Source organism: Sceloporus occidentalis, unplaced genomic scaffold (assembly GCF_023333645.1).
Source record: "Sceloporus occidentalis isolate IW3139 unplaced genomic scaffold, rSceOcc1.0.p SCAF_30, whole genome shotgun sequence".
Lineage (NCBI taxonomy): Eukaryota > Metazoa > Chordata > Lepidosauria > Squamata > Phrynosomatidae > Sceloporus > Sceloporus occidentalis.
In genome coordinates, this window is record NW_028317010.1 from 7,367,770 (window position 1) to 7,394,606 (window position 26,837).

The 26,837-nt window shown below is 34.8% G+C and overlaps 1 protein-coding gene across 3 annotated transcripts in view; it reads right to left on the reverse strand.

Moving 5' to 3' along the window:
• Positions 1-26,837, reverse strand: part of LOC149298999 (AT-rich interactive domain-containing protein 5B-like) — a 126,537-nt gene that overhangs the window by 69,558 nt on the left and 30,142 nt on the right. Inside the window, exon 4 of one of the 3 annotated variants that reach the window (XM_089486928.1) lies at positions 15,406-15,414. The exons of the other annotated variants lie outside the window; for them this stretch is intronic. Within the exon in view, the coding sequence (XP_089343054.1) occupies positions 15,406-15,414 (9 nt within the window). The remainder of the gene's footprint in view (positions 1-15,405; positions 15,415-26,837) is intronic. 3 annotated transcript variants of the gene reach the window in all.

Below are 26,837 nucleotides of genomic sequence, written 5' to 3' on the forward strand. Positions count from 1 at the left end.
GTTTTTTCTTACAAAATAGTATAAAATTAACTGTACTTATTTAAATAGGTTGTTAGTAATACTGGGCTGACAAAAAAATAACAAAATAACCATTTACTTTTGGGTAGTTGATACTTACATTTGATCAAGTTATGGGTAAGTTATGGATGTATATTTTCAAGACAGACCTTGACTAAAAGCATTGTGAATATTGCTGACTTGTTAAATTAATGCGTGTTGAAATACCACAGAGCTGTTCCATGGAAACACATAATCTAACAGCAGGTATGTACTGAAACATCTTTAACATTTAATTGATCATTTCAGTGCCGGTCACCCTGGAGGTACAACTTTGAATTCCTATCATTCAAACATTCATCCACTAAGAAACCGATGGGATGTGTGATTCTACTAGTGCGGAGAGACAGACCTTCTGAGAAATCTTTATAGGAAATGGCCATACTCTCTGTATTCCATTACCCTGGAGGCCCTTATTGGTCGATGGAGCCATTATCTAAACCTCCATTACAAAGAAAGACTGGATGTTAAAAAAATACAGTAGAATTGTTTGTATTATTTTATATTTTTTTCATTGCAGTATTTTGTAACGGATCATCAAAAGCTATCCATTTTGAGAACACACTGGGATGTGTACATTGCATCCTTTATCTGTGCAGTAAACCATAGCTACAACACCATACATCCTATTTACTAAGTAATCTGCATTGTAAATTAGCTGTAATCCTTGCAATCACCGAACTTTGTGTAGACGTCACAATAAGGAAGCTGGTTGCGAATTACCCGTCATAAAAAATAAATAGAATTGTAAAAGGCACGCATTAATCATCAGGTTCAATGTCTAATACTAATATTTTTCGAGCAGTTCACAAGGGAAAGGTATGAATAACAGTCTTGCTTCAAAGCAGGGGAAAAAAAATTGAAGTCATTTTTTTTCCCGCATCTTGGCAGTGCCATTTAATGTTTGAAGAGGTTGCAAAACATGGCTCATTCTTCAAAACAGAATGTTCTCTTTTTCCAGAATTCCTAGCAACAATCCAAAAATATTAAATAAAACATGACATAATCACCCTGTGAACTGTAGTGTTGGAGTGACATATATTTATATCTTCTCTGATCTAATAACAGTACAGAACGATATTTTGAAACTGTGCTGGTGCTTGTAGTATAATTAAAAACCCATTTAGGCAAGTCTTCTTTTCCTATAGACTAAATTAAAAAAAAGTGGAAATAGTAATTCAAATTATTTATTGCTTTACCAACATATGTTCCCCCACACAAGAGTGGTAGGGAATAAGTGGACACATACGTGTGCCTTACCTCTAAGGCAAAATGTTAGTTGCCCCTGAGGTTATGATTCACATTGACTGTCCCTATAATGATCCTCTACCCCTTTCACTTATTAGCAGGGCATGATTACTTGGTTATTAGCATGTTAAATGATGCCCAAAACATCTGGCTTTAAACGCATAGGCAAATTAGATATATTAATATGATAATCTCTCATCTACATGGCGTTAATGCAGAATTACACCAACATCCATCAAATCATAGAATAAGAGAATAAAACTCCCATAGTGTAAATAATGGATCATGTAAACATTTAAACATAAACATTAGTCATTTATTACCTAACTAAGTTGACCTACTTCTGGATTAAGAAAATCTATAGACAAACATTACTGTACTCACATGAATACTGAGATACAAGTTGTGAAGCAGGTGGAAACGGGAGCTTCCAGCACTAGTCCTTCCTCTATAGAGTCAACAAACTTCTACTTAACTGTGTAGCAAATAGAGAATGGATGCCACAACAGACATAGATAACAGTGTTGGGAGAGTCTTTTCTATTGGACTACACAGCTTACTAAATTGAATTGCCAAAACCCACTTTAGTTTTCCACAGAGATACATTTATCTCTAGGCTAACCAAGAGAGTCGTTAGGGCACCATATTTTTTTCGGGAGGTTATGGAAGGTGAAAGGGATCAGTCAAACCCCGGGAGTTCCTAGGTTTGTTTGTAATGTATACAGAATTCAAGGATGTCTTAAATTAAATTTGAGTTCAACCTGGATGCCACTTAAATGTTGACCCACAAGTGCCAATGCTAAATTGACATTTTCACTAAAGAGACTTTAAAATCTAAATACTCAACTTGTTTAACTACTAAGAATCAGCTTGCAGATGTTAACCTACATTTATATGTTTCCAGATTGTAAGCTTGTTTAAGAAGGGGCCTCCTCACATTTTATTTCTGTAAATCCAGATTCTGATGATCTTGTTTGCCTACTGTACACTGCTACAGAATATGATGGTGCAAAATAAATTATTACTACTATGGCTAACAATAATATTAATACACCAAGGATGGCTGTCAAAGGAGTATTTAAGTCTAAGGAGCCAAATGGTTAACTTGTAGAAGCTCACCAGGACTTGAGGCTGTTTAGAGGACTCAGATAATTTATCATTCACCGAGCTAACTTCTGTCAATTGCTAGAACAACTGAACTAGCTACTTCAGTGACAATAACTTGTGGAGCCCTTTATAATCCCAGTCATGCCCCTTTCAGAAATGGTATTTTAAAGACAAGGAATGGCTAGTTTTGACAGAAAAGATATAACAATCTTAATTATTTTGTTTTAAATATCATTGTACCATATACATTCTAAATACCCCTAAAACATACACTTGAAGTTTATTCAGTACTTTTTCTTCACACATTCAAATATTTACAGATTAACCTTTTCCAAAGGACCTTTGATTATACTTAACGACCCAACCCATCCATTGCACACATTAGGTTTATTTTCACATACAGCCAGGACTTATTTAAACAAATATCCAAGCTGATGCAAGAAACGATTTTTGTAAGATTTATTCTCATAATTCCCTTAAGGTCGAAGAAAAACAGGTGTCCACATAGAACAAAAAAGGCAAAAAAGTAATTTTGTCATTTTTTTCCCACTAATTACACCTTCTGCAGTGAAACTATTCAGCATAGCTTTCTGCAACACAGAGGTAATTATACTAATACTATTTTGTAGGGTATCTGAAAAATGGCCACAATTTCAGAGATTCATATTTCTATTCAAATTAATACATGCATTAGCTAATTTGGCACAAAACCAGTTTTATAATACGTGAAACAAGGGTGACATTTGAAAAATAATCCCAAAATGCATTTAAATGCCAAAAATGTGTAATTTTTTAAATTTCAGTTGTGAAATTATTTTAGCTGCTCTCGACCGTAATGTCAGCATCCTCAAAAAAAAAAAAATCCAGAATGTACTATTATGCAATTTATATTTCATAACATAGCCTTGCAATAAATATATTTTTCAGTAATTAGTTCAACTATTATCCGTCTATATTATCCTATATACAATATAAAACTTTTGATAGAAATATGTAGGGTGGGACTAAAGAGTTTATATCTTGCACCGTGTAACTGCTGGCTGTATATAAATAAAACATAATAATAATATTAATAATAATTATAAACTATGACTAACCAGTGATAATATGAGCATATACCTGCCATTATTTTTTTCCCTTAACAAAATATCAAAAAAGGGTAAAATAGACAAAAATTTATTGTGATAAATATCATCCTCACTACCTAGATCACCTTTTGATAGCGCATTCATTTTTTATGTTCCTCTACAACATACAATTTTAAAATGTTTGCTTCCACTTTAACACCAGAAAAAAATGAATGCTCTATTTGTTAAAAAATATGGCCCCACAAAAATTAGACTTATGCCACGCGGCTATTTTGGAAAAATATTGTAAAAATTTGAAAAAAGTTTTAATAGCACAATGTACTTTTTAGACATTACATTTCAATCCACAAATACAAGGGTTTTATGAATCTAAATGGAAAAATTATGCAAGTTCTTTCCTGTACCTAATTACCACAGCTACAAAATCTGCCAAATATTTTGCCCTTTCGTTCCCTTAATCGTATTAGTGTGAATGCATCTGAATGCCAACAGAAACAAATATTTAATGATTTCAGCACAAAAAGATCCTTGAGATATATTAAAATTCTATTTAAACAATACGTCTCCATCCTATTTCAAAAGAAATGTCCAGGTATTTGTAAGAACAAGAATTAATTTGCTTTGGTTGGGAAACTAAACGCCTTGTTCAAAGTGTTTAAGTAATATGATGTCAATACGAAGCTCTCGTGAAATGATTTATGCTGCCTTGAGTTAGTTTGTTGCATTAAACATTCCATTCTCTGACCTTTTTTAAGTGCCCGTAGCAACCAAGGAATAATAATTAAAAAAAAACAAAAAAAAAAACTGTAGCCAGCTGGCTGTAGTCCACTAAAAAAATATCATAAAAAATTATACTTAAATATGTATCCCACACAACTTGTTTTGGTGCACATTTGTAATATACTGCTTCATGTTACACACATAACAACAATGTATAAAAATAATAGCATATATGTTATGAATGATAAGACATATACAACCACATCTGTTATTCACATTACCAGCATTAGAAAAGGACTTGAATAAAAAACATGAACAGCATTTCCCGGAATATAATTTTCTCTTTTCTCTTCGTTTTGAGTGCTCTTACTCATCTTACTGTTACTCAATGATTTCCTGTTCTAATTTTAAAAAAAAAGAGAGCAAGACGGTAAAAAGGAAAATATGGTTGTTCTAAGAGGTGCGTGTTGTTTATTTAGTTGCAGTGGCTCAGAATCTTTACTCAACGCATCAAGATAATCAATTCTGTCCTGTAATAAAGAATAATATTCTCAGAGGGGCGGGTAATTGTTAATTCACGTAGGTTCCTGTTTCCAAAAAATTAAAGACAAATGAATCAATGTACTGCTAATGAGTTATTGCTATGCAAAACAGGCTTCTTGAATAAGCTAAATAAACAAAAAAATTGTTGTTTCTTATATTCCAAATGTTTCTTATAGTCTTAACTTAATTGTTGTGTGCCAGAGCGTTTCACGATCAATGCAATACACGCAAATTTAAAATAACCCTCTGCCACATTAATCATGTAAAGCTAAAATAATTCTATATCTCAGAAGTTTAATGAAATCTAAAAAAATGCTACAACATATACTATAATATGCTAGGGCGTACCACCAACAAAACATTGAAATGTGTACATTATAACTGAACTACTTAATTCCACTGAATTATTTAGCTTATTTACACAGCTCACTACCCAAGTGTTTTTATTTTTAAATCAACACTTCCAGATTCTGTGTCGACTCCTGAACAGATGACTGCAATATACTTCAGCTTGTATGTGTGACTGGCCTATATGTATGAACACTCTTTATTTCATTGACCTATAAAGGAATCTGTGCTAAAAACTAAATTATATGGTTTCAATCTGTTTGCTTTATTTATACTTCTGACTCTCAAAAACCCTAAAAAAAAAAAAAAAGAAAAAAACGAGAAATTTGAGAACAAAACTCTCAGGCTAACACAACATAGTCTTACTGTTACACTTTAATGTTTCAATAATGTTCTACAACATGGACACATATTAATAATCCTGTGTGCCTCCCAAAGGCCAAACATTTCCACTTAACATACTTTACTGTGCAAAGCATGGTGAAACATGATGACTTTCAAATTCTGAATATCACGAAAAGGTAATGCTTCATATGGTATATTTCGGGGGAATATTAAACATATGCGTAACAAATGCTCCATAAATTCAGAGTAACGTTCTGTAAACATGGTACGATGATAACCCTCTTTACATCAACTGATGATCTGAATGTAAAAAACTAAGATATGAAATAAGGGAAGTTTGTATATATATATATATATATATATATATATATATATATATATATATATATATATATATATATATATATATATATATATATATATATATATATTATTCTCCAACAGGATAAGAATACAAAAACTCTATATATTCATTATAGATATTGTATTGTAAAATTCATTCTGTAGAATATGGGGTTTGCCAGGTTGATTATGTCAAATATTGTTCTACTTTATTATACATACAGTATATATACAAAGACACACACAAAGCCAAACACAAATTATGATGAGGTGGCTATACCTTCGTCAGTTTATGACACTGACCACATCCAACTGCTCAACACTGAGTTTACAGGAGGTAAGCCAAAAAATGGCATGGGAACTAGAGTTTAAGGAACTACAGTTTAAAATCTTCCAACAAAAAACTAAACTGGACACACCACAAGCCACCAAATGAAAACACTGATTGACGTGAATTAGGCTAGAGCATTGTGCTGCTGTGGTTATTTTCAGAAATGGTTTGTACTGTAAGTCAGCTGGTACTGACACCCCCCCCACACACACACTCTAGTATAAAGAATGTAGAAATTCACAGTGAAATCAGCAAACGAGAGGAAAAAACAAATAAATCTAAATGTCAAAAGTGTGCAATAAAGCCATATTTTCCTGGCTGTGTGCCAACGCTATAACTAGCCAGATGAATTTGGTACGGCGATGAACATTTAATATTACATTAAATAATCCCTCTAGGGCTCTAAAATTATTCTAGTCCTGTTGGAGAATAAGATGTGTTTACTTAACTTTACTTTCCTGTTAGATTTTGCTGAACTGAAACATATCATCAGGAGTATTTTTTGGTATTGCTCTGGAAATAGGCTGGATGAGCACATATACAATGAATTAAAAAAAGAAAATAAATGATTGTTTTCGGAGAGGGTGACGATAAAATTTTAAACAAATCTAGGACTCTATAGGGAAATGAAAGATTACAGTCTAAGTGGCTTCAACGATCAGTAAAAGAACTCTAGCAGCCATGTTAACCTAATGGAAATATTTCACCTAAACAGTGTTTTTCTATTGTGAGAGCATAAAAAGATGCAATGCCGTAGATTGAAAGCTTGTGAGCAGGGCCATCTTATGCATTGGTTTGCGATAGTCTGTTAATTCTAGTTTTGTCATAACCCTTGAATATATATATACTGTAAGAACTGTTGCGTAAATTGTTGGCGCTATATAAATAAAAGATAATATTTAAAATGTATTTTAAAACTTTCTATTCATTATTATTATTATTATTATTATCCTTTATTTATATAGCGCCAACAGTTTACGCAGCGCTTAATACAATACATAAATTCAAGGGATATGACAAGACAAGAATTGACAGACTAAGACAAACCGATACATTTGGTGGAGAGAGCCCTGCTCGCAAGCTTACAATCTAGAGGGAAATGGGGTGACAAACATAAGGCATAGAGAAAGGGTGAGAGGTATTGTGGGGGTTGTATCGATGACAAGGAAGTTCTAGCAGCTAAGATGGTGCGGCTTCTCTGAAGAAGTGGGTTTTTAGATGTTTCTTGAAAGTTGGGAGGGAGGGACAATGCTGAAGGTTCCTTGGGAGTAGATTCCAGAGATATGGGGCAGCTCGAGTGAAATCTTGTAGACGGGAAAAGGAAGAGGTGATGAGTGAGGAGGAGAGCCTTAGCCTATGGGAGGAACGTAGGGATCGAGTAGGAGAGTATTTGCTAATGAGGTCAGAAATGTACGGAGGAGCAGTATTATGGATGGCTTTATATGTCAGTACCAGGATCTTAAATTTAATTCTAAAGGTAATTGGGAGCCAGTGGAGGGTTTCACAGAGGGGGGAAGCAGAAGAGGAGCGACGTGCAAGGAAGATGAGCCTAGCAGCGGCATTTAGGATAGACTGTAAAGGAGAGAGTCGAGACAGTGGAGTGCCAACCAGAAGAGTGTTGCAGTAGTCAAGACGGGAAATGATAAGGGAATGAACGAGTGTTTTTGTGGATTCTTGGGTGAGGAATGGGCGGATACGAGAGATGTTTTTTAGGTGCAAGCGGCAGGATTTGGCGAGGGACTGAATGTGAGGGATGAAGGAGAGGTTTGAGTCAAGGATGACCCCAAGGCATCGGGCCTGGTTAGTAGGAGAGATAGTCGTGTTGTTAATGGTGATAGAGAATTCAGGTAGTGGAGTGGAGATGGAGGGAGGGAAGATAATGAGTTCAGTTTTAGAAAGATTAAGTTTCAGGTAGTGTTGTGACATCCATGAAGAAATAGCAGACAAGCAATTGGTAATACGGGACAGGAGAGATGGAGAGAGATCAGGAGAAGACAGGTAGATTTGGGTATCATCTGCATATAGGTGATACTGGAGGCCAAATGAGTTGATTAGTGTGCCAAGAGAGGAAGTATAAAGAGAGAACAGCAGAGGGCCAAGGACTGAACCTTGGGGGACACCAACCGAAAGTGGAAGGGGTGATGATGTCTTGCCAGAGAAGTTGACAGAGAAGGAACGGTTAGACAGATATGAGGAGATCCAGGAGAGAGCTGTATCTCGAATGCCTATAGAAGTAAGTGAGTGTAGAAGAAGGTGGTGATCAACAGTATCGAAAGCAGCAGAGAGATCCAGTAGAATTAGAATAGAGAAGTGACCTTTTGCTTTGGCAGAGAGCAAGTCATTGGAGACTTTTGTTAGAGCTGTTTCAGTAGAGTGAAGGGGTTTGAAACCAGACTGTAGAGGGTCAAGGAGGGAATTAGAGGAGAGGAAGTTAATGAGGCGGTTGTACACAATCCGTTCAAGCAGCTTAGAGATAAAAGGAAGCAGAGAGATAGGGCGGTAGTTAGTCAAACAGACGGGATCTGAGGAAGGATTCTTTAGAATTGGTGTGATTAGCGCATGCTTGAAGGCAGATGGTACAGTTCCAGATGATAGAGAAAGATTAAATAGGTGGGTAAGTGATGTACCAAGGGATGGATATAGAGACTTTGTGAGGTGTGAAGGGATGGGGTCGAGGGGACAGGTTGTTGGGTGAGAGGAAGAAAGAAGAGTGGCTATCTCTTCTTCGGTTGTAGGGGAAAAGGCAGTTAGTATAGTAGGAGTGGAGAGAGTGGTGTTGAGTGGTGTAGGAGGGAGTTGTAAGGAAGAGAGGTCTTTTCTAATAGTCTCGATCTTCTCTTTGAAGTGGGTAGCAAGATCTTGGGCAGTGAGAGAGGTTTGTGGTGTGGGTGTGGAGGGACAGAGAAGGGAGTTGAAAGTAGAAAAAAGGCGTCGTGGGTTGGAAGAAAGAGAGGATATGAGAGTGGAGAAGTAGAGCTGTTTGGTGAGAGAGAGGGCAGAGTTGTAGGTGTAGAGCATGAATTTATAGTGATTAAAGTCTTCGCTGGATTTGGATTCATCCTTTTATAACAAAACTTTGCTGTTCCTGCATGTACATTACCTTATTACAAGTGATTATATTGTTACAGTCAACACTTTTTGACAAATATAATTTATTGATTAAATTAAAAACATGCAATAATGGGTGTGTTTTATTCTTGCAGTATCCCAATGTTAAAAAACTGGAGACCCTATAACGAACTTTTCCAAATTTGTTATTTTTTTTTACAGAACGCGCCGCCATCTTGCGAGTGGCAAAATCACTCGCAGTGGCGTTTGTGACCGGTCTCTGCATCGGTCACAGCGCACCCTAGGGTGAGTGTTCAGTGTTCAGCGACACCATTAAAGTTTAGGAGGCAATTGTTGATCGCCTCCTAAACTCTTTTAAAACAGGCGTCCGCCGCCATACAGTGTATGGCAGATGTTGACGACTCGGGGAGTGGCCCTGATGCCGATCTCGGTGTTGCTGAATGCCTTGACATCGTGGCATTACAGCAACACCGTTTAAGCGAAGAAAGTGATCATAGATCACTGTCTAAGCTTGTTTAATGAAATGACGTGCCAGGCACGTCATTAGCCGTCACCTGACCCATTTTTGCGTGACGTGCCTGGCCCGTCAGTGGACATTAAGGGGTTAATTGTATGACTCACTGTAAAAGTATTGCAAGTCATGTTCAGCCAAAAAGTGAACATGTTGATATAATACCGTTACCAAAAATGGAATGATATTTAAAAAAAATAGATAAACCCTTCACTTCTAGAAATTACAATAAATTACATTTTTAATGTCAACTGAAACGTATTACTTTGTCTTCAACATATGTCAGAAATCTTAAGTCCCCTCCTCCTACCATTATAAATAATTAAATAGTAAAGACAGTTTGGTCTGATTCGATGACGTAGCTTGTCTCTGCATATCAATGTTACGCCAAAGCCAGCAATATAATTGCTGTATTTGCATGTTAAGTATATTTACTTCCAGATCCTTTGGAATCCTCTATCTACTTTAATGAAATAAATCATTATCAAAGATAAAAATGTTAAAATAAACCTGTAAATTTTAGGGATATGTATATACACATAACAGAAACAATCCATTAAGAAATTGCTTAAATTTTAATTTTTAATGTGAATAGATTTTTTTTTTAAAATCACACCTTCTCCAATCCATACTTCCAAACAAAATAAATCATACAGCATAATACAGATGTGAGTGTATTTTTGTGATAATTATTTTTCTTTTCCAATAAACAGTGATCTGCTTCCTCAAACCCTGTAGAATGAAATTTATAAAGACAACATCTTTAGGGTAACACACAAAAGCACTTAAATTTAGACCATAACACAACATTACTATAAGAGTAATCTTTCTACATTTCCAGCAAGATAATTGCCAGTGATTTTTATTGAACACATGCCAGAAAAAAGTGATATGCTTTATTGACACATGAAGAGCTTTTAAGCACGATATAGATCGCCCACAACCCACACAAATAATGGAGGAGAATGATGAAACATATTTTTAACGTGCATTTAAAATTAGGGTCAAATAATCTAATGGGATAGCAAAGGTTACAATACAAATATCGATGGATGATTTATGGTTTTCAGTGTACTCTGCTGTGACTCTTAAGACATACAATCTTGAAACCAGGCAGGGCTGTCCCTAGTTGGGTGCAGAATCCAAGGAGTCTTGACTTTTGCGGGGCCCACATTAGCGAACACATCACATAATCGCTGAGAACTTGTCGTTTGCTTACTGTGACTTACCAACAACAAAATGTTTACGACACGGCAGTTATGCATGCAGGACAGGTGGGAGTGGGGGGGCCCCATTCCAATCTATATAAAGGACGGCCCTGCTCTTTTAGGGTCTTCACCTTTCTTTGACTGAACCTTTGTAATAGGTTAACATTCAGTAGACATTTATAAGAACCCAACTTGGTTCTATGTCAAATGCAGCAGAAATTGTCCCAAAATAAATATTTCAAAATATTAGTTAAAATAGATGTTAAAATTAAAGCAATTGTGTAAATATTTCTCTTTTGCATTGAGACATAAAACATACAGGCATATAATTTGATGGCAGATAAGAACCCATCTAGCCAGCCTGTTTTTCCTTATGTAAAGACACAGACCTTAATCAGACCTGGGTCTCCTATTAGACTCAAGAAAGCTTTTTGTCTCAGACTCTACACAAGTCTATCATGCTAGAGGATCAAAAATGTTACCCCTGTAGAGGGCAATTCAGCAAACAGTTTGAGGAATATCCTTCATAGTTAAGAAAACGTCCCTCAGGTTAACCCTTTATGTTTATCTAATAACATTTAAAATATAATTTGAATAAAGGGCCTATACTGTATGAAATAAGATATATTCCAAACTGTTGGTACAGCATTTCACACGTATTGAATGAAGTGTACATGTAAAAGAGAAACATTTACAAAATTGTTTTAATTTTAAAAACATCTATTTACACTAATACTTTGAAATATTTCTTTCGGGATAATTTCTGCTGTAAACAGGCAGATAATGTCCCAGGCATGATGGAGCATGTGTTATGTGCTCGAGCACAAGTAAGTGCGATTTAATTATACCTTTCCATATCTCAAGAAAAGTAATCATTCTTACACAGCATGCCCTATTTCCAATTTACCGCAGTAACTTATAATCTGTAGATTTAACATGTTAGAACCTCCACTCAGCAGTATTATAAAAGCTCAAAATTTAGGTCAAAAACAATTGTCCTGGTTTGTTTTGAAAATCTAAAGTTCTTTTTTTTTTCTCTGTGGGAATATGAGTTTTCACACAGCTTCCTGCTGTAAGAACCTGGATTTAAATTTCATCATCATCATCATATAGTGGAAATCCAATTGTAGTTGAGTAGTAGTAGCTGAGTAAACTGTTAAAAGTTCACATTTTTTAAAGCTGTGTATTTCATAGAAAAATGTATAATTAAATATGAACAACATCATGGAGATAGATATATGCATAGGCACACAGGCCATGACAAAGAGAGTGCTTGTCTAAGTAGTCCCCCCCAGCCGCTATCAAACAGAAGAAAAACAATATATAGGAAAATTCACAAATTAATACTCAGTATTGGTGTATCAATTCATAATATATTATCATACATCTATAGATGTGGTTTCCAGAATAACAAGGTGCTAATACTATTGACCCAAATTACTTAGTTATTAGTTCATCAGTCTGGATGCAATTAGACGCATGATTGAAAAAATTAGAAGCATAATTGAAAAAGAAAAAAACCCAAATATTTCTCATCCCAAAGGGAATACATTGTCCAATAGAACCTAACAAATAAACTAATTAAATATCCATGAATATGAGTTTAATTCAAGAAACCATTTCAACGAACGCATATACATACAGTAGATCAGGTAAATTAATCAGACTTATCTTCAAAAATTCAGTCTAAAAGTCCATAAGTATACAATACCTGATCCTTCTCAGGTCCAAAAATCCCTTCCCTAAACCACAAAAAATCTTCCAGTGAGGTGAGAGCAACACAAACAGCATTCAAATGTTTTCTGAACTGAATAAACAGCAGAAGCTTGAGAAGAGGAATTCTCCGATTCTACCACTATGAGATCCCTGTATGAGTGTTATTGTCAGTCAATGGCCCCCTGTATTTGCAGTCAATGGGATCCCCAGCTAGCTTCATACAGTACTTATTACTATCCTTTATTTATTAAGCACCAACATATTATGCAGCGCTGTACAATTTAAAGAATGTGTGGTTAACAAATACATAACAAACATTAATTTACACATTGACACAACAGGAGTTGAGAACCCTGCCCACGAGCTTGCCATCCAGCCTTATGGCACATTCATACAAAGTTCATGGTAAGAAAGGTGAGATTATGAGGGCCCGACTAGTGATTTTACAATCTAAGCTCGATATTTTAACATTTTCTATAGGCTAAATATTACACGCATTGAAAACTGCTGGTGCAGATGACAAAAAAAGGCCCTGGTCTTGCAAGTCTACAAACTAGTTTACATTATCAACCTTCTGTTTCTAGTTCCCTGGGATGTCCTAGGTGTGCAAATGGACTACGGGCACATAGTTTCATGTGCTATCAAGCAGTTTTTCTGAGACATGAATGGTCAAGGTACACTACTCTTCCCGTTGATGAAATATAATCCTAATACACTCTGCCTGTGGTTGAACAAAAACGTAGTTCCACAATACTTCAACAATAGTTGTAACAGAGTTTGTTCAAGTAAATTTTATTTTAGATGTGTTGACATATCTGCTCAGTTAGTTCGCCTCCTTAATATGAGCAACATCAACGTTGGCATGGATAGTCAGTAACATTTTTTTCAATTTACTGCTCATGCATAATAATTGCAAATTTCCAGCAGGGGAAGAAGATTCTAACTTTGCAATAAATATCTAAGATGAATTTGAAATTGTAACCTTAATATTTTTTGTCAACACCATCGGAAGAAGAAGTAACAAAGTAAATTGAAAAAAAAAGCCAATAAAATATCTGGAAAAAAAGTTGTAAAAAAAAATCTAGCAAAATATGTTACTTTTTTAATATGTTGAAATATATATTACTTATTGTTTTCTGCCCTAGAGCTATTACAAAATATTATATCTAATCTTTTAAATAGGAATACTAATTTAGAAGATTAAGAAAACATGACAGAACATGTCCAGGCTCTTAATTAACATTTCTGGAATGATCATTTACCAATAATATTAAAAAACACATGTAATGTGTAACCTACATTTCCAAAGGGCATTGTTGACTTTGTTAAAAACCCTTGATTTTTAATCAGTTAATTTGACCAGCAACAGTTTTTTTTAGCAATTCTAATTCAAGAATACATAATTTGTTGTTGATTTAACATCAAGCTTTAAAAAAAAAATAATATATATATATATATATATATTTGCAAACCCAGCTGCTACTGATCATGGGAGCACTTTAGGGAGAACATATGGATGATAAATGGAATCGTCCATAAGTCCGAGATCAGATGCTAATTAAAATTTTAAGAATGCACTGAAAGTATGTGTACTTTTACGTAGTATGCTCTTCAAACATTTTGTAATATGGTTACCAAATTAATTTTCCGGGAAAAAAAGTCCACAATGTTGTCAATATGTAAAAAGATAAGAAAAAGAAATGCAGACTTCTTGTCTAGGACTTTTATCTTCATTATATTTGCCTTAGAAAAATAGAGAAAATATTTTAAGCTAAATTATTGATACATTTCATGAACTTTTATATTGCTTTTATATTTTATATTGCTTCAATTTAGACTACAAATATATGTACAATTCAGCAGCAGCAAAATGTATTCATTAAACTATTCATTATGGATGGTCAACCCTCAAGTGTTTCTCTTGCGACTTAGCCCTTCATGATGCACAGTTAATTCAAAGAAACTACATTTTATTATCTAACGACAATGTACCTATAACCCATTGTTTTTAAAAATTCCAACATGGTTAATACCATAATGTAGCATAACTGAAACATGTTATGACAGATGCAACAGATTTGCAAGGGTGACATTAAAGCAGCCCTATACATTTTTGACCCTTAAGAGAAAGGTTTAGCAAGTCTTACTTATATTAAAAGTAAGGTTTGTAGAACTGTTTGTTCCCTTAAGGATTTGGTAGAAGAAAGAATTGCTAACCTGCCAATGTTCATTACCTACTGCTTTATCCCTGGTCTTTGATAGCACAGCAATCAGATGTGTCCATAATGCACTGGCAGATCCTTGCTTAATAGCAGTTGATGTGGCTTCCAAAATTTTGCATCACTTTAATGAAAGGAAGAGCGCAGAAGCTGGAGAGAGCTATGCCAAAATCACAGACCGAGATGGAACCAATAAGTTCTGCGCAGGATGTTGTTTTGGACAATTATAAGTGGTCCTATAAGTGTTAGGGAGCCTTAGCCGCATATAGCTTTGAGATATCAGAGTTCACCCCAGAAGCTCCAGAATATGCAGATCAACATTAGGTTTCCAGGGGGTTCATTGCGTGGCACATACTAGGCCAAAAGCGAGCTAGACTCAAGGCATGGATCTATGCACAAGCCAACCTGGCCATGTCCCCAATGGGAATAAACAAGAGGAAAGTCGTAAGGATGCTTGTAAGGGCCAAATATTTTAAGAGAGGAAGGGCCCGCGCTTGGGCTTCTCCTCTTTTCGAACGCAGGAGTACTGCCAGATGCTCAAACGCAGCTCAACCAACAATGTCTTGCACGCTATATATATATATATATATATATATATAGATATATATATATATAGATATAGATATAAGATATCTTAAAGCTACATTCCTTTGCTGGTTCTCTTACATTCAAGACTCTCAGGTAGCAATGCTTTCTAAAATAGTGTTAAATAATCACGTAGCCCTTCATGTTTCAATAGTTTCACATCACGTCTAGGAAAATTAATAAACTGTTCTATAAAAATAATTGCTGTATTAAAGTCTAATGTTGCGAACAAAAGAGCAGAAAGGCAGAGTATACAATTTTCAAATTTCTTTTAGCTGAAATATATGAACCTATTCAAGGGTTGAAAGGTTGTGGTTTATTTTAATAATTAGTCGAGCTGAATCTAGGCAATTATTATACTTTATTTGACAAAATTCACTAATTTTTAATGATGTCACAAATGTGAATTGCCCTCCTGTGTCAACAACTTATTACATAAACATTCCTTATTGTTGTCCTTAGATTAGGAAAACAAACAAGTAAAAATTAAATCAAGAATGCATATCAATATTTTTACAAATTCATATTTTTTAGTAGATATATCTATCATATAGAAAGAGTGCCAAAATATTAACCATCATATATATTATAGGGTTTTTTTTTCAATTAATCATGACTAAGTAAGAACAACATGTGCCACTCCCTTCTTGGATTAGCTGCTACTAGTTATTGTTATTATAAATAAAATTATTCATTTTACTACATTAAAAATCTAGGCACTCAAAAAGGGAAACTCCCCTTAACATGATTGAGTGTACCTGGACTGTTCTATAATATTTGAATGAATAACCTTTTTAAACAATTAACAATTTATCACTTCTTGTTAAAGACGAAGGGAAGTTGTTGTCTCAATTTTTTTTCTCACTCTGTTAAACAAAATGTAAGGTGTGGCAATCACAACGTAGCATTCTTTCTTGCACACAATAACAGCACTTCTTAAAGAGTTAGTATCGGATATTTTCCCGCGTTTTCACAAGAAAGCTAGGAGTCTTATTTTGATTTAAACAGCAAGAATCATAATAAAATTCCTTAATTTATTTATTTACTTAGTTTAGGTTTTTTTTTTTACACTTACTATACAGTAACAGTTACATGCATTCCAACAGCTCCCAGTATGAGCTTTTAGTATTTCGCTATATGTTGGCATACATAACATTTAGTATCCATCCAAGTGTTCTCCAAGGCAGGTCCTTACCTCACTGATAATATAATATAAAAAAATCACTTGGCGTTACACCCTTACGAAAAATTACGGTAAATTAAAATAATACTTAGTGGTTGTTAATAGCAGTTTAAACACATTTTAAAAGCTATCCTAGTTTTCACTATTTCCCTTTGCTAAAGTCATCAAGTAGTCAATAGAATAGATTTTAAGATTCATCTCCAGGCGCCTGAGGTTAAAAAAAGTTACAAAACTATAAAACATATAAATACTGTTTACACTGCAAATGATTTACATAATTTCCAAGCCATGTTTGGCATAATATTGAGTGTGTATTTCTACTGCCCTGCATAAGAATCATTTATTTATAGTGCAGGTTAAATTCGTAAGTCAAAGTGTTGTTTCAGGCAAAATAATGGACACACAATAAAACTATTCATTTTCTCAAAGGTCACACTCGAAAAAGCATGCAAGGTTTTGTAACTCACCAACTATGCTATTATCCTACTGCTAAAAAGTAGAAGAAAAAAAAAAGATGTGGCAAACAGCTTGAGAATATTTCTGCAAGACAGAGGCTAATTTAAAGACTACGATAACAAGGCAATCAATCCTACCCTAAAATTACTTGATTTTCCAAACGGTTTACATTGTTTAAGTCACAAATCCACTTTTAGCTATTTCAGCCCACAATTTACAGCTTTAGATTTGGAGTTTTTGCCCTCTTGCCAAATTTTAGTTAAGGGGAAACTAATGATACAAGATCTTTTTTTTGATAATACTAGAGAAAGGCACAAGTAAATTTCCAATATGTCTGCAAGAAATCAAAGCAACTGTGATTGGTAAAAAAGGCAGAAGCTTAGATTTTTTATGATGATCCAGCAAATACAAATCAGACAAAGCTTATTGCAGAATTTATTGGTGCTAGATGCATCAATCTACGTATATGACGGGAAGGTGTTAGGAACTATTTGTAACATCAGGATATTCCAAATGATTATCAGAACATCTCATGTCTCATATCCCAAATTGTTTATAAACGAAACTACCACCACCCACACAATTAAAGAAACCTCCTGTGCACATTGACGTGATATTAGTTTTGGAGTTAGCTTAAACAGACACTCATAGAAACATCTAGTATGCCCATTTTTCCTGATGTAATCAGTCCTTGAAGTTGTCTTAGATTCGGGATAGATTTATGCCTATCCTATGCTTGTTTAAATTCCCTATCAGTTCGAATGGGAGGTTCTTTTATTGATCTACCACCCTCATGCATATGATACCTATGTGGTTCCTAAATTTTTATGGTGTCCAACTCAGAGTCAATAATCGTCGGACCGTGGACCAACTTCTACCTCTGGTAAGTGCTTTTTACATTTTTTTTACAATGCGTATTAAAGTACCCACAGAGTACAGTCTGCTTTCTAGATGCATATAGTTTTAAGTTCTAAGTAACACTTCTTATAGCTTCAACTACATACAAATAATATTGTAGTCCTTACTACTGTTGCGCCGGTGTCTGTTCGAGTTACACACCTTGCAGCAGAAAGAGCTGAAGGAACGCAAACTAAAAAAAATTCAATGCAAACAAAACATGTGTCCTTGTTTCAAATGCAAAGTTGCTTAGCTAGTTAAACGCAAAATCCCCAACCAAACAAAAGTCAGATTAGACAAACAATGCCAAGTACTGAGATGGTCCTTCAGAATAATTTTCAGCATCCGAAATAAGAAATATCTCTTAAATGTATCCTTTGTTCATTAGGAACATTGGTTATTCTACCGTCCATATATAACTGCTTGTACTAGTAATAAAGGATAATCATCTTCTATCAGAATATTACCCTTCAACTTGACCTATTCGCAGTAAGATTTTTTCATGTTTCTATGATCATAATGTTTTGTTTGCCTGAGACACACACAATAGACGCAACATTAGAACACTGGTTTATTTCTCCATTAGCTGCTACTAAAGCAGTGGGCTGTATTCTGTTACAGGAAGAAGAACAAAGGCTTTTTTATTAAACTAACCTTGTTGCAATTATGATACGATTCTGTGGATATTGCATTTACATTGCATAACGTCTGTCTCGATCTATTCTAATCTAGACTTCAAACAATCTTTTTTGGCTTAAACACAGATCATTTCATAGTTTTCACTATTTTATTGAAGGGAAACACCCACCGTTTTTTATAGTGCCATCAGGTTAAAAATACGTGTTGTGTTGTTTTCTTATTAAAACAGCTCTTGATTTTGCATAATACAGCATTTTTAAGGAGCTGGATATTAACAATATGTATGTGTTCTAGCTACCATCCTTCCAAACACTCTGACTCATGTCTGTGGTAAGTCACAGAATGGCTTTGTCTTTATCACCCTGCCAGATCACTTTGATTAATGAGTCTATGGAGTATTGCCATAAAGAATCAGCTCAGGGTGGTGTCAGCAGGGAGTGGCATCTAAAATATCACATGACTAAAAAAAATGGCAGCCTCCAGACAGTAAAACAAAATAAGATAAAGCCAGGTTTTTATCTAACCGACATCACTGTATCCAGTACTGTATTTAAGGCTTAAGGATGAATTTGGTCATTCTTGATGTATACTTTTAAAGTTTATTTTTTAACTTCTTTCACATATGAAATATGATGTCAATATTTGCTATCATTATTTTTTTTACACATGTATATGATGTGAACAAGTTAAATACTACCACAGCAGAACAAAAAGAGAACACGTTTAAAATCAGCTTATTATTACTACTAGGTTAAATATTAATAATACCGTAATTCTAAAATCACTGAACACCAATAAGGATATGGAATGTGTAAGGAGACATACTACATGAAAGAAAACAACATGTTCTGTATTTCTTTTTTTTTTTCCAGCAACGTCAGTTCTAAATTTAGCTTGAGTATAATACACAAGTGAATATTATATTTAGGATTTTATGGTACAATTCATATAAACTCCAATTACTTACTTACAGGCTTTGTGGTGTGGGAATAAGATTTATGAGAATTGCAGGTTTGTGAACTAGCGGAAATATGATACTCCTAAGATAAATAACCCTGTTTAAATATGCTACTAACACATCTTTTTACACGTCCATCAGTGTTCATGTTGAAAATGTTCCGTGATTTACTTTCAAAAATCAAATAATTTTGTTTGAATTTAACACAATATAATCTCAACGTGTGAATAATGATTACAAAAAAAAGGGATATAGATAGTGCGTCTACCACACCTGTTTTATAAATACGTGAAATCGTTTAGTTTCCAGCTCTCTATTTCTGGCTTCCAGCACTGGAACAAGTCACAAGGAAATGGCATGTTTTATAAATTAAATACTTAGTGTGGGAAATGCACAAATGGACTTAAAACAATAACAAATGCTAAAATGGAAATCCTTTTGTGGAACAGTAAGGGAAAACATGAGAGATTTCATTTAGGGCAGTTTTTATATCCTTTTGTTTATGCAAAAGATGCCAAAATGAAAAATGTTTAGGTATGAAAATTATGATACCAAAAATGGTCTGATGCACCCATACATTGTGGATTAAATTTACTAATGCTGTCAAGAAGAATGTATCAATGATATAAACCACAATCAAAGTAAATTTACATTCAACAAGATGAAATACTTGCTATACTAGGTAATTGACAGCTTCACAATTTTGTAAAATTTGGGGAAATACAGATGCCAATATCTGCGAATGACATGATTCATTAATCTGGCATATCCACAGCTATGAGGAGGTTTAGTAGTTAAGTAGTGGATGCTAAAACTGTATGGATCTCTATGTCTATTACTTTAATATAAAGACCTAATCAATTAAACAAGGGCACAACCAATCCTATGTGCTACCAGTATTCTTTTCCTATGCAGTTAGGGTTTGGATTATCCGTATGTATCTATATATATATAATTTAAAAAATTTCCGGCATCACTGCATCTTCGATGGCCACGCTTAACATCCACATGTTCAATAGGAACCAAAGAGGCAGATTTTAAGACTTCAAGTACCCAAGATGGTAATATTTGTTCTTAACATATCCATTATAAATGTAATTTGGGACAGAAACACGTGATGGTAAAATATCATATACAGACACATCGTTTCTATCTAATTAGGCTCATTACCAGGAGACACTAAATAAATATATACCGTATATATATATTTTAAAGACTTGCTCAAAATTTGAAAATGCAAGAGAACTTTATGCCAACATTAATTCTCACACATTTTATTTATTCCTGAAAAGCTGAGGCAAACAGAACGGCTGGGGCTCGTGCTATCAATATATTCATATTTAATATATTCACAGTTAAACGGAAAAAGTGCACACTAGCAACTTAATGTACTGTACTAAAACATAAATACCATCTAAACTTTCCATCCAAAGACGTGCTTAGTACACTCTTCAGCCATCAATACAATGTTTTTTTGTAACTACGGTGTCAATAGGGTCACAAAAATCTAGCTGGGAGTTTGTAAACAAGAACAAAAATAAGTTTAGTTTTGTCCCTTTCAAACTCCAAGCAGCATCCTGTTTCAATTTATATAATACTGAACTGAATAAATTAAACAAATAATTACAATAATCACTGCTTTCCTGGGCCCAGTAATTTTTTTTACCTTTGAGGGATGCCCTAGCCCCGACATACGGCAGCACCACCACCCTCGGTTGTATCCAGAATACAATAAACGGTGTAGCACGTCTTTAAGAAATGGAGCACTGGGATTTGACATGGCAGCGCCTTTTGATGAAGTCTATTGAGGCTGAGCTGAGAGGGCAATCTGCCCCCAGTTTGTCCCACGGGGACTGCTGCCCCCCCTGAACTTGTCACCCAAGGCCTAGGTATTTTACGTCACTGTCTAGGTCTCCGGGTCGCTTTCTTCTTTCTTTGCGCAGGAGAGTGGTGGATGGCCACAACCAATCATCACCCACTTTGCCCTGCTTCCTGCCACATTCCCGCCAAATAAATGGGTTTTGGTCTCTACACGAAGCTACTCCTCAGAAGAGGGAAAGCTCCAGGAAAGCTCTGGTATGGTTACTATGTGAGAGCTGCTGACGTGCTGATATATTTGTCATACTGGCTTTAACGTCAAACTACATGGTAAACAATTTGGCTGGTAGTGTCAAGGAAATGTGCCTAGGCTTATAGGAAAAGGAGGAGAATTTGCATCACATCCCAAGGCTATCAACTTGGTGAATGCCAAAACTGGAAAGCATACATGTGAATAAAATGGGAAAAACACGTGTTTTCAATGCTCGATTCAATTACAGTTAACCTCAGGTGTTGTCCATAAGTCATCCTATCAGAAATATGTACTGAAAAAGGTACAAAAGGTCTTGTTTTTATCCATACTAGATTTCTGCAAAAAGTGGTTAGCATGTGGAATATCGCTCTTACACATGATGTCATGTCAAGGGAGAAAAGCTGTCCCAGTGCATTACATCACTAGTAAAGTCAGATAACATGGCATAAATCAATATACAGATGAGTAATTTAGAATAGTTTCCCAGGTTTGTTTCTAAGTGCTCCTGAAAGGTTTAAATATATATTTTAGCCACGGACCAGATGCTAATACCATTTCTGGTTAACTATGCAAAACAACATATTGTACATAAAAGTGCAGGACTGTGAACACTTTAGCTAAAAGATCAGACTTTAAATATATCACCTTTTGAGAAAATGTGAGACATTTAATATTAAAAAAAATTATTGGCTTTTTATCAGACAAGAATATCCTGAACATCTGTGCTGATAATAGCCAAAAAACTGAAAATAAATCCAGAAGATAAACACTTATACAACTACTCATAATACCATATATTGCAATACATACAGAACAGCTTAATGTAGCAAAGTGACAAAAACCTGGGCCTACAAGGCTGTATTCAGAAAAAAATAATGAGTTAAATTATCTGACTCTCAATGATTACAATGTTTTCCTACACAACTATAAATCTGTGGTCATCATTGGGTTCCCGCTAAGATGTAACCAAGGCACCAGACCAAAAAAATCTAATGAAAAGTAAAGTTTCTAAGAGTGAATTCAGAATTATCAACAGAATTCTATAACAGCATCCAGATTTATGAGTCATTATAGTACACATTAAATATTATTAAGTCTAGACAAGATTGTTCTGTGAATGCTTACACAAAAATAATGTCATGCCTTGTGGGATTTAAAATGCCATTGTATGGTAATATAGTTGGAATCAGGCACACAAAACCTATCTTGAAAATTATTATACAACTTTAAATGCAATGGTTTTTCAAAGACATTTATAGACTATGGGCAAACAGGAAATGTTCGACCTACTAGTCACTGGTATTATTGTTAATGCATGAAACATAACAAATGATAAAAGTCGATTTATAATTCCTTTTTTGGAGAGGAAAAAGCAGTCTAAGTAGGGAAATGTGCTTTTCCTGGCTATTAAATCACACACGTTTTGTTTTAATGAATTAGACGGCTATTCACATTTTGTCATTCTTGGCAATACATCTGAGGCTCCTGGCATACTGATAAATATGTATAAAGTCCAAAAAAAAAATCAATAGGCTAAGTAATCATAGAACTGGCAATCACCTTCTTTCCTAAGATCTGAAAGGAATACATATGTAAAAAAAAAAGACAATTAAAAAAAAAAAGCTACAATAAATACTACTACTACTACTAATAATAATAATATTATATTATTAAATATATTATTATTATTTATTAGGATCACTTGAGATAAGTATAACACATTATTTGTACATTGCGATAGCAAAATCGACAGCAAATGTATATATAAAAAGTTATACTTACCTGAACAGTAACCTCGATCTGTGACAGTGGTCGGTCCGGCCATTGGCCATACTTTTATAGTTCTAGTTATTATATACTCCTATATACTTATACTATATTTCTGAACCAACAGGCTAGCACAATGTATAAGTGAAATATTAACTCCTAAAATCACCAGTGCCCTTTAAGTTAGTCATTGCCTTAGCTACACTTGGCCTTTTTGTTTTGCTTGTGTTGCTCAAAACCTAGACAGCTATCCCCGCATTCCAACATTTCTAAATATTTAATTCAGCATAGTGTCCTAGAGCATGGCGCAGAGGTAAAAAAATCATATTGCTTGGCAAATCACACCCCTCTAGTTCCCAAAGTAATCACCTGCTTCTTAATGTAATTCCTTCTACCCAATAAAGGTCAGCAATAGAGCACAATATGTTATCTCCCTCAACAATTCCTCGCGAACAATAGCTACACAAACATGACCCATTATTGTAACATTTGGAACTGTAAAAAAAGGGGAATGAGGCACATATATCTAAAAATCAATGTTTAAATATGTTATAGCTTTTCTAAAAGCATAAATAGATTTATTCACACAAAACTGCATTTAGCTTGAATGCTGATCTACAACTATTGATTCTGCTCGTTTGCTGCATTTCATTGGCGCCTTCACAAACAAGCCAATATTTTTCTGCACACAATTCCGAATGAGTTCGCCTTGTGTTCTTAACTTTTTTTTTGCAAGGGTTGGTTGCCTTCAATTATTAAACTACTTAAAATCAATATGTATTTGAGTTTTCAGATGATGATGAATAAATTCTGCTTTTAAAATAAATCAGTAAAAACAGTAACCCAGAGTTCAGCAATATATTTATGAGATATAATAATGATATTTACTAAAACTACATAATCATCTGCACTGTAGGTGGAATTGTAGGAATATGTATCCACCTTAAAATGATTTTAAAAGGAAAATAATGTTTAATACTTACATGCAACATAAGAATTGTAAAAATATACAGTGCTTTCTATCATTAAGATGAATCTATGGTGAAACCATGAATTAATCCCTTTTGAAGTTGTACAGGTGTACAGTTTACAGCTGTGCTATTAATTCCAAATACCTCCGCGAAAGGCATCATTATTTCACTTCTAGTTTATTTTTTATATTTCCCATGTCATTCTAAGAAGATCATGTTGGTATCCTGCTGTCAGCAAGTTATAACTACAGCTGAGTAAAAAGTTTTACCCCAAAAAAACCCCCATGGAAAGTAGTACTTTCTACAACGTAAGACCCTTTCGGGGGAAAAAATGGTAGCTTTTAGGGGACTGTATCTCTAGTCAGTTTACAACCTCCATAAAGTATTATCACAAATGCCTTTGGACAAGGCAGCAAAAAGTGATAAAGCAGCAATATGGCAGCTCTACCATAAGGCAAAACAGGAAATAATATATTGGTATAAGAATTAGGAATATGACAAAAATGAGGTTGAATATTTGCACTTGAAGACTACACTTTGAAGAGTGCCCAGGAAGCCACTATGCCAATTGTACCAAAGGTTGCCTCTCAAGGCTATAACTTATAACATTCATTTTAGATCCAATTTACTGTTAGTAATCTGGACTGACTCAAAGATCAAGAAAACATTGATTATAAGCCTGACAGCCCAAACTACCTTCAGTTCTTTAAATGCATCATTACATGCCAGAAAATGTTATTTATGTTTTTTATTTAACATCATTTTCAAGATGCTGTTCCACCTATTCTTCTGACTTTAACACTTTTAGAACTAAATGCAGTGTTAGAAGCATCCTTCTTAGTACTGATGGGTGTCCAGAACAATTATTTATTTTGAGGGAATATAATTTTGCCTCATTAATATTTCTGTTAAATTGTCATGGGACACAAATGAAATCACCAATTGGCTTTTGCTATAGAAACCAAAAAAGCTTCTTAAACCTTGTGTTGTTTTTAAAATTTTAGAGAAATTAAGAACAAAAAAATATGAGCTAAGATGTGCTTAGCAGAGAGCGCAATAAATATTTTGTCAAGGAGGAACAACACCCTTGATTTGCGTTTTCTGCTTCTCATCGTATACAATCACACATCATTAGATAAAGCCCATACAATATAATTTGGCGGACACTAATAGTTTTCAAAAACACACCATAGTTGCCAACGATTTGTTTAGTACGGTCCCGACAGCAGGAACTTTGTCTTTCAGTTCAAAATTCTTTACTTAACTAGTCTATCCATCATCCTGGCCACTATTTACACATGCTTGAGTTTATGGTTTATTGGACCATTACAGTTTTGCAATAAGATGTATCTTTTGCTCTCTGAATCCTCTCTCTCCTATCTTAGTCCACATCTTCTTGGTGGGAACTTCCGTTAAAATGGCAGCACTTGCTGGACGTCCTCTCCCCGATCCTCCAATCAGGGTGGAGGATGTCACAGAAACTGTCGTCCTTTTGCTATAACTTGAACTGAGGGTAGAATGGTGGCGCTTGTGTTGACGTCCTCTCCTCCTACTGGAGGATCTGGGAGAGGACGTCACTGCAAGCACCATCATTTTGGCAAAGTTCTCACCGGGTTATGTCAGCAAGGATGCGAACAAAGACATCAGAGAGCAGAAAGAAGATGCAGAGAGTAGAAAATGCAAAGAGCAGACGTGGTCGACAGAAGCAGAAGTGGTGGGCAGAGAAGGTAGGGAAAGAGAGAGAACGAGAGTGTGAAAGAGTTAGTGAGAGTGAATGTGGGCAGCAGGCAACAAATTTTGTTCCAGAAATAAAAATGCCGCAGAATTTTCAGCGAAACCAAATGGGCAGGAAACGAAATTCATTGCCCCATTTGCCTGTCTAATATACACCAATACAGGTAATCATGTACCCACAGCTGACTCATGCAATCCAAGTGCTGCTAATATGATCTAGTTTACATGTGTGTTATTTTCTATACTAAAGGTTTAAAAGGCTTTGGGTAAGACTTGGTTAAAATCAGGATGGCATCATCTTCAATCTACTTCAACCACTATTTAATGATGCTGTCCGTTTAATGATTGAGTCTCGGTTCCATTGGTATTTCAAAGATCTGTGTCTCCAGCTGACAGCACAATGCTTTATCTTCCCCGTTCACATCATAACAAAACGGAGCTGAAACAAACTGTGGATGGCCTTTGGTGCATTGTCTGAATAATACTGCTTACTAAGCAAATCCTGACCCATTTACTCAAACCACATGCAATGCAATGTTCTCATAAAGACATTAACAAGCATCTCAGATCACAGTGTGAAACGCATCCACATAAATAAATGTTTCCAAAGGATGAAAACGTGCAAAAGGGCGGAAGCGTTAGTTTCTAGAGTAAGTTCTCGCTTCAATCAATAATGCAACTCAGCACAGATGTGATAATTCACCTATAATTTTTTTTTATGAGC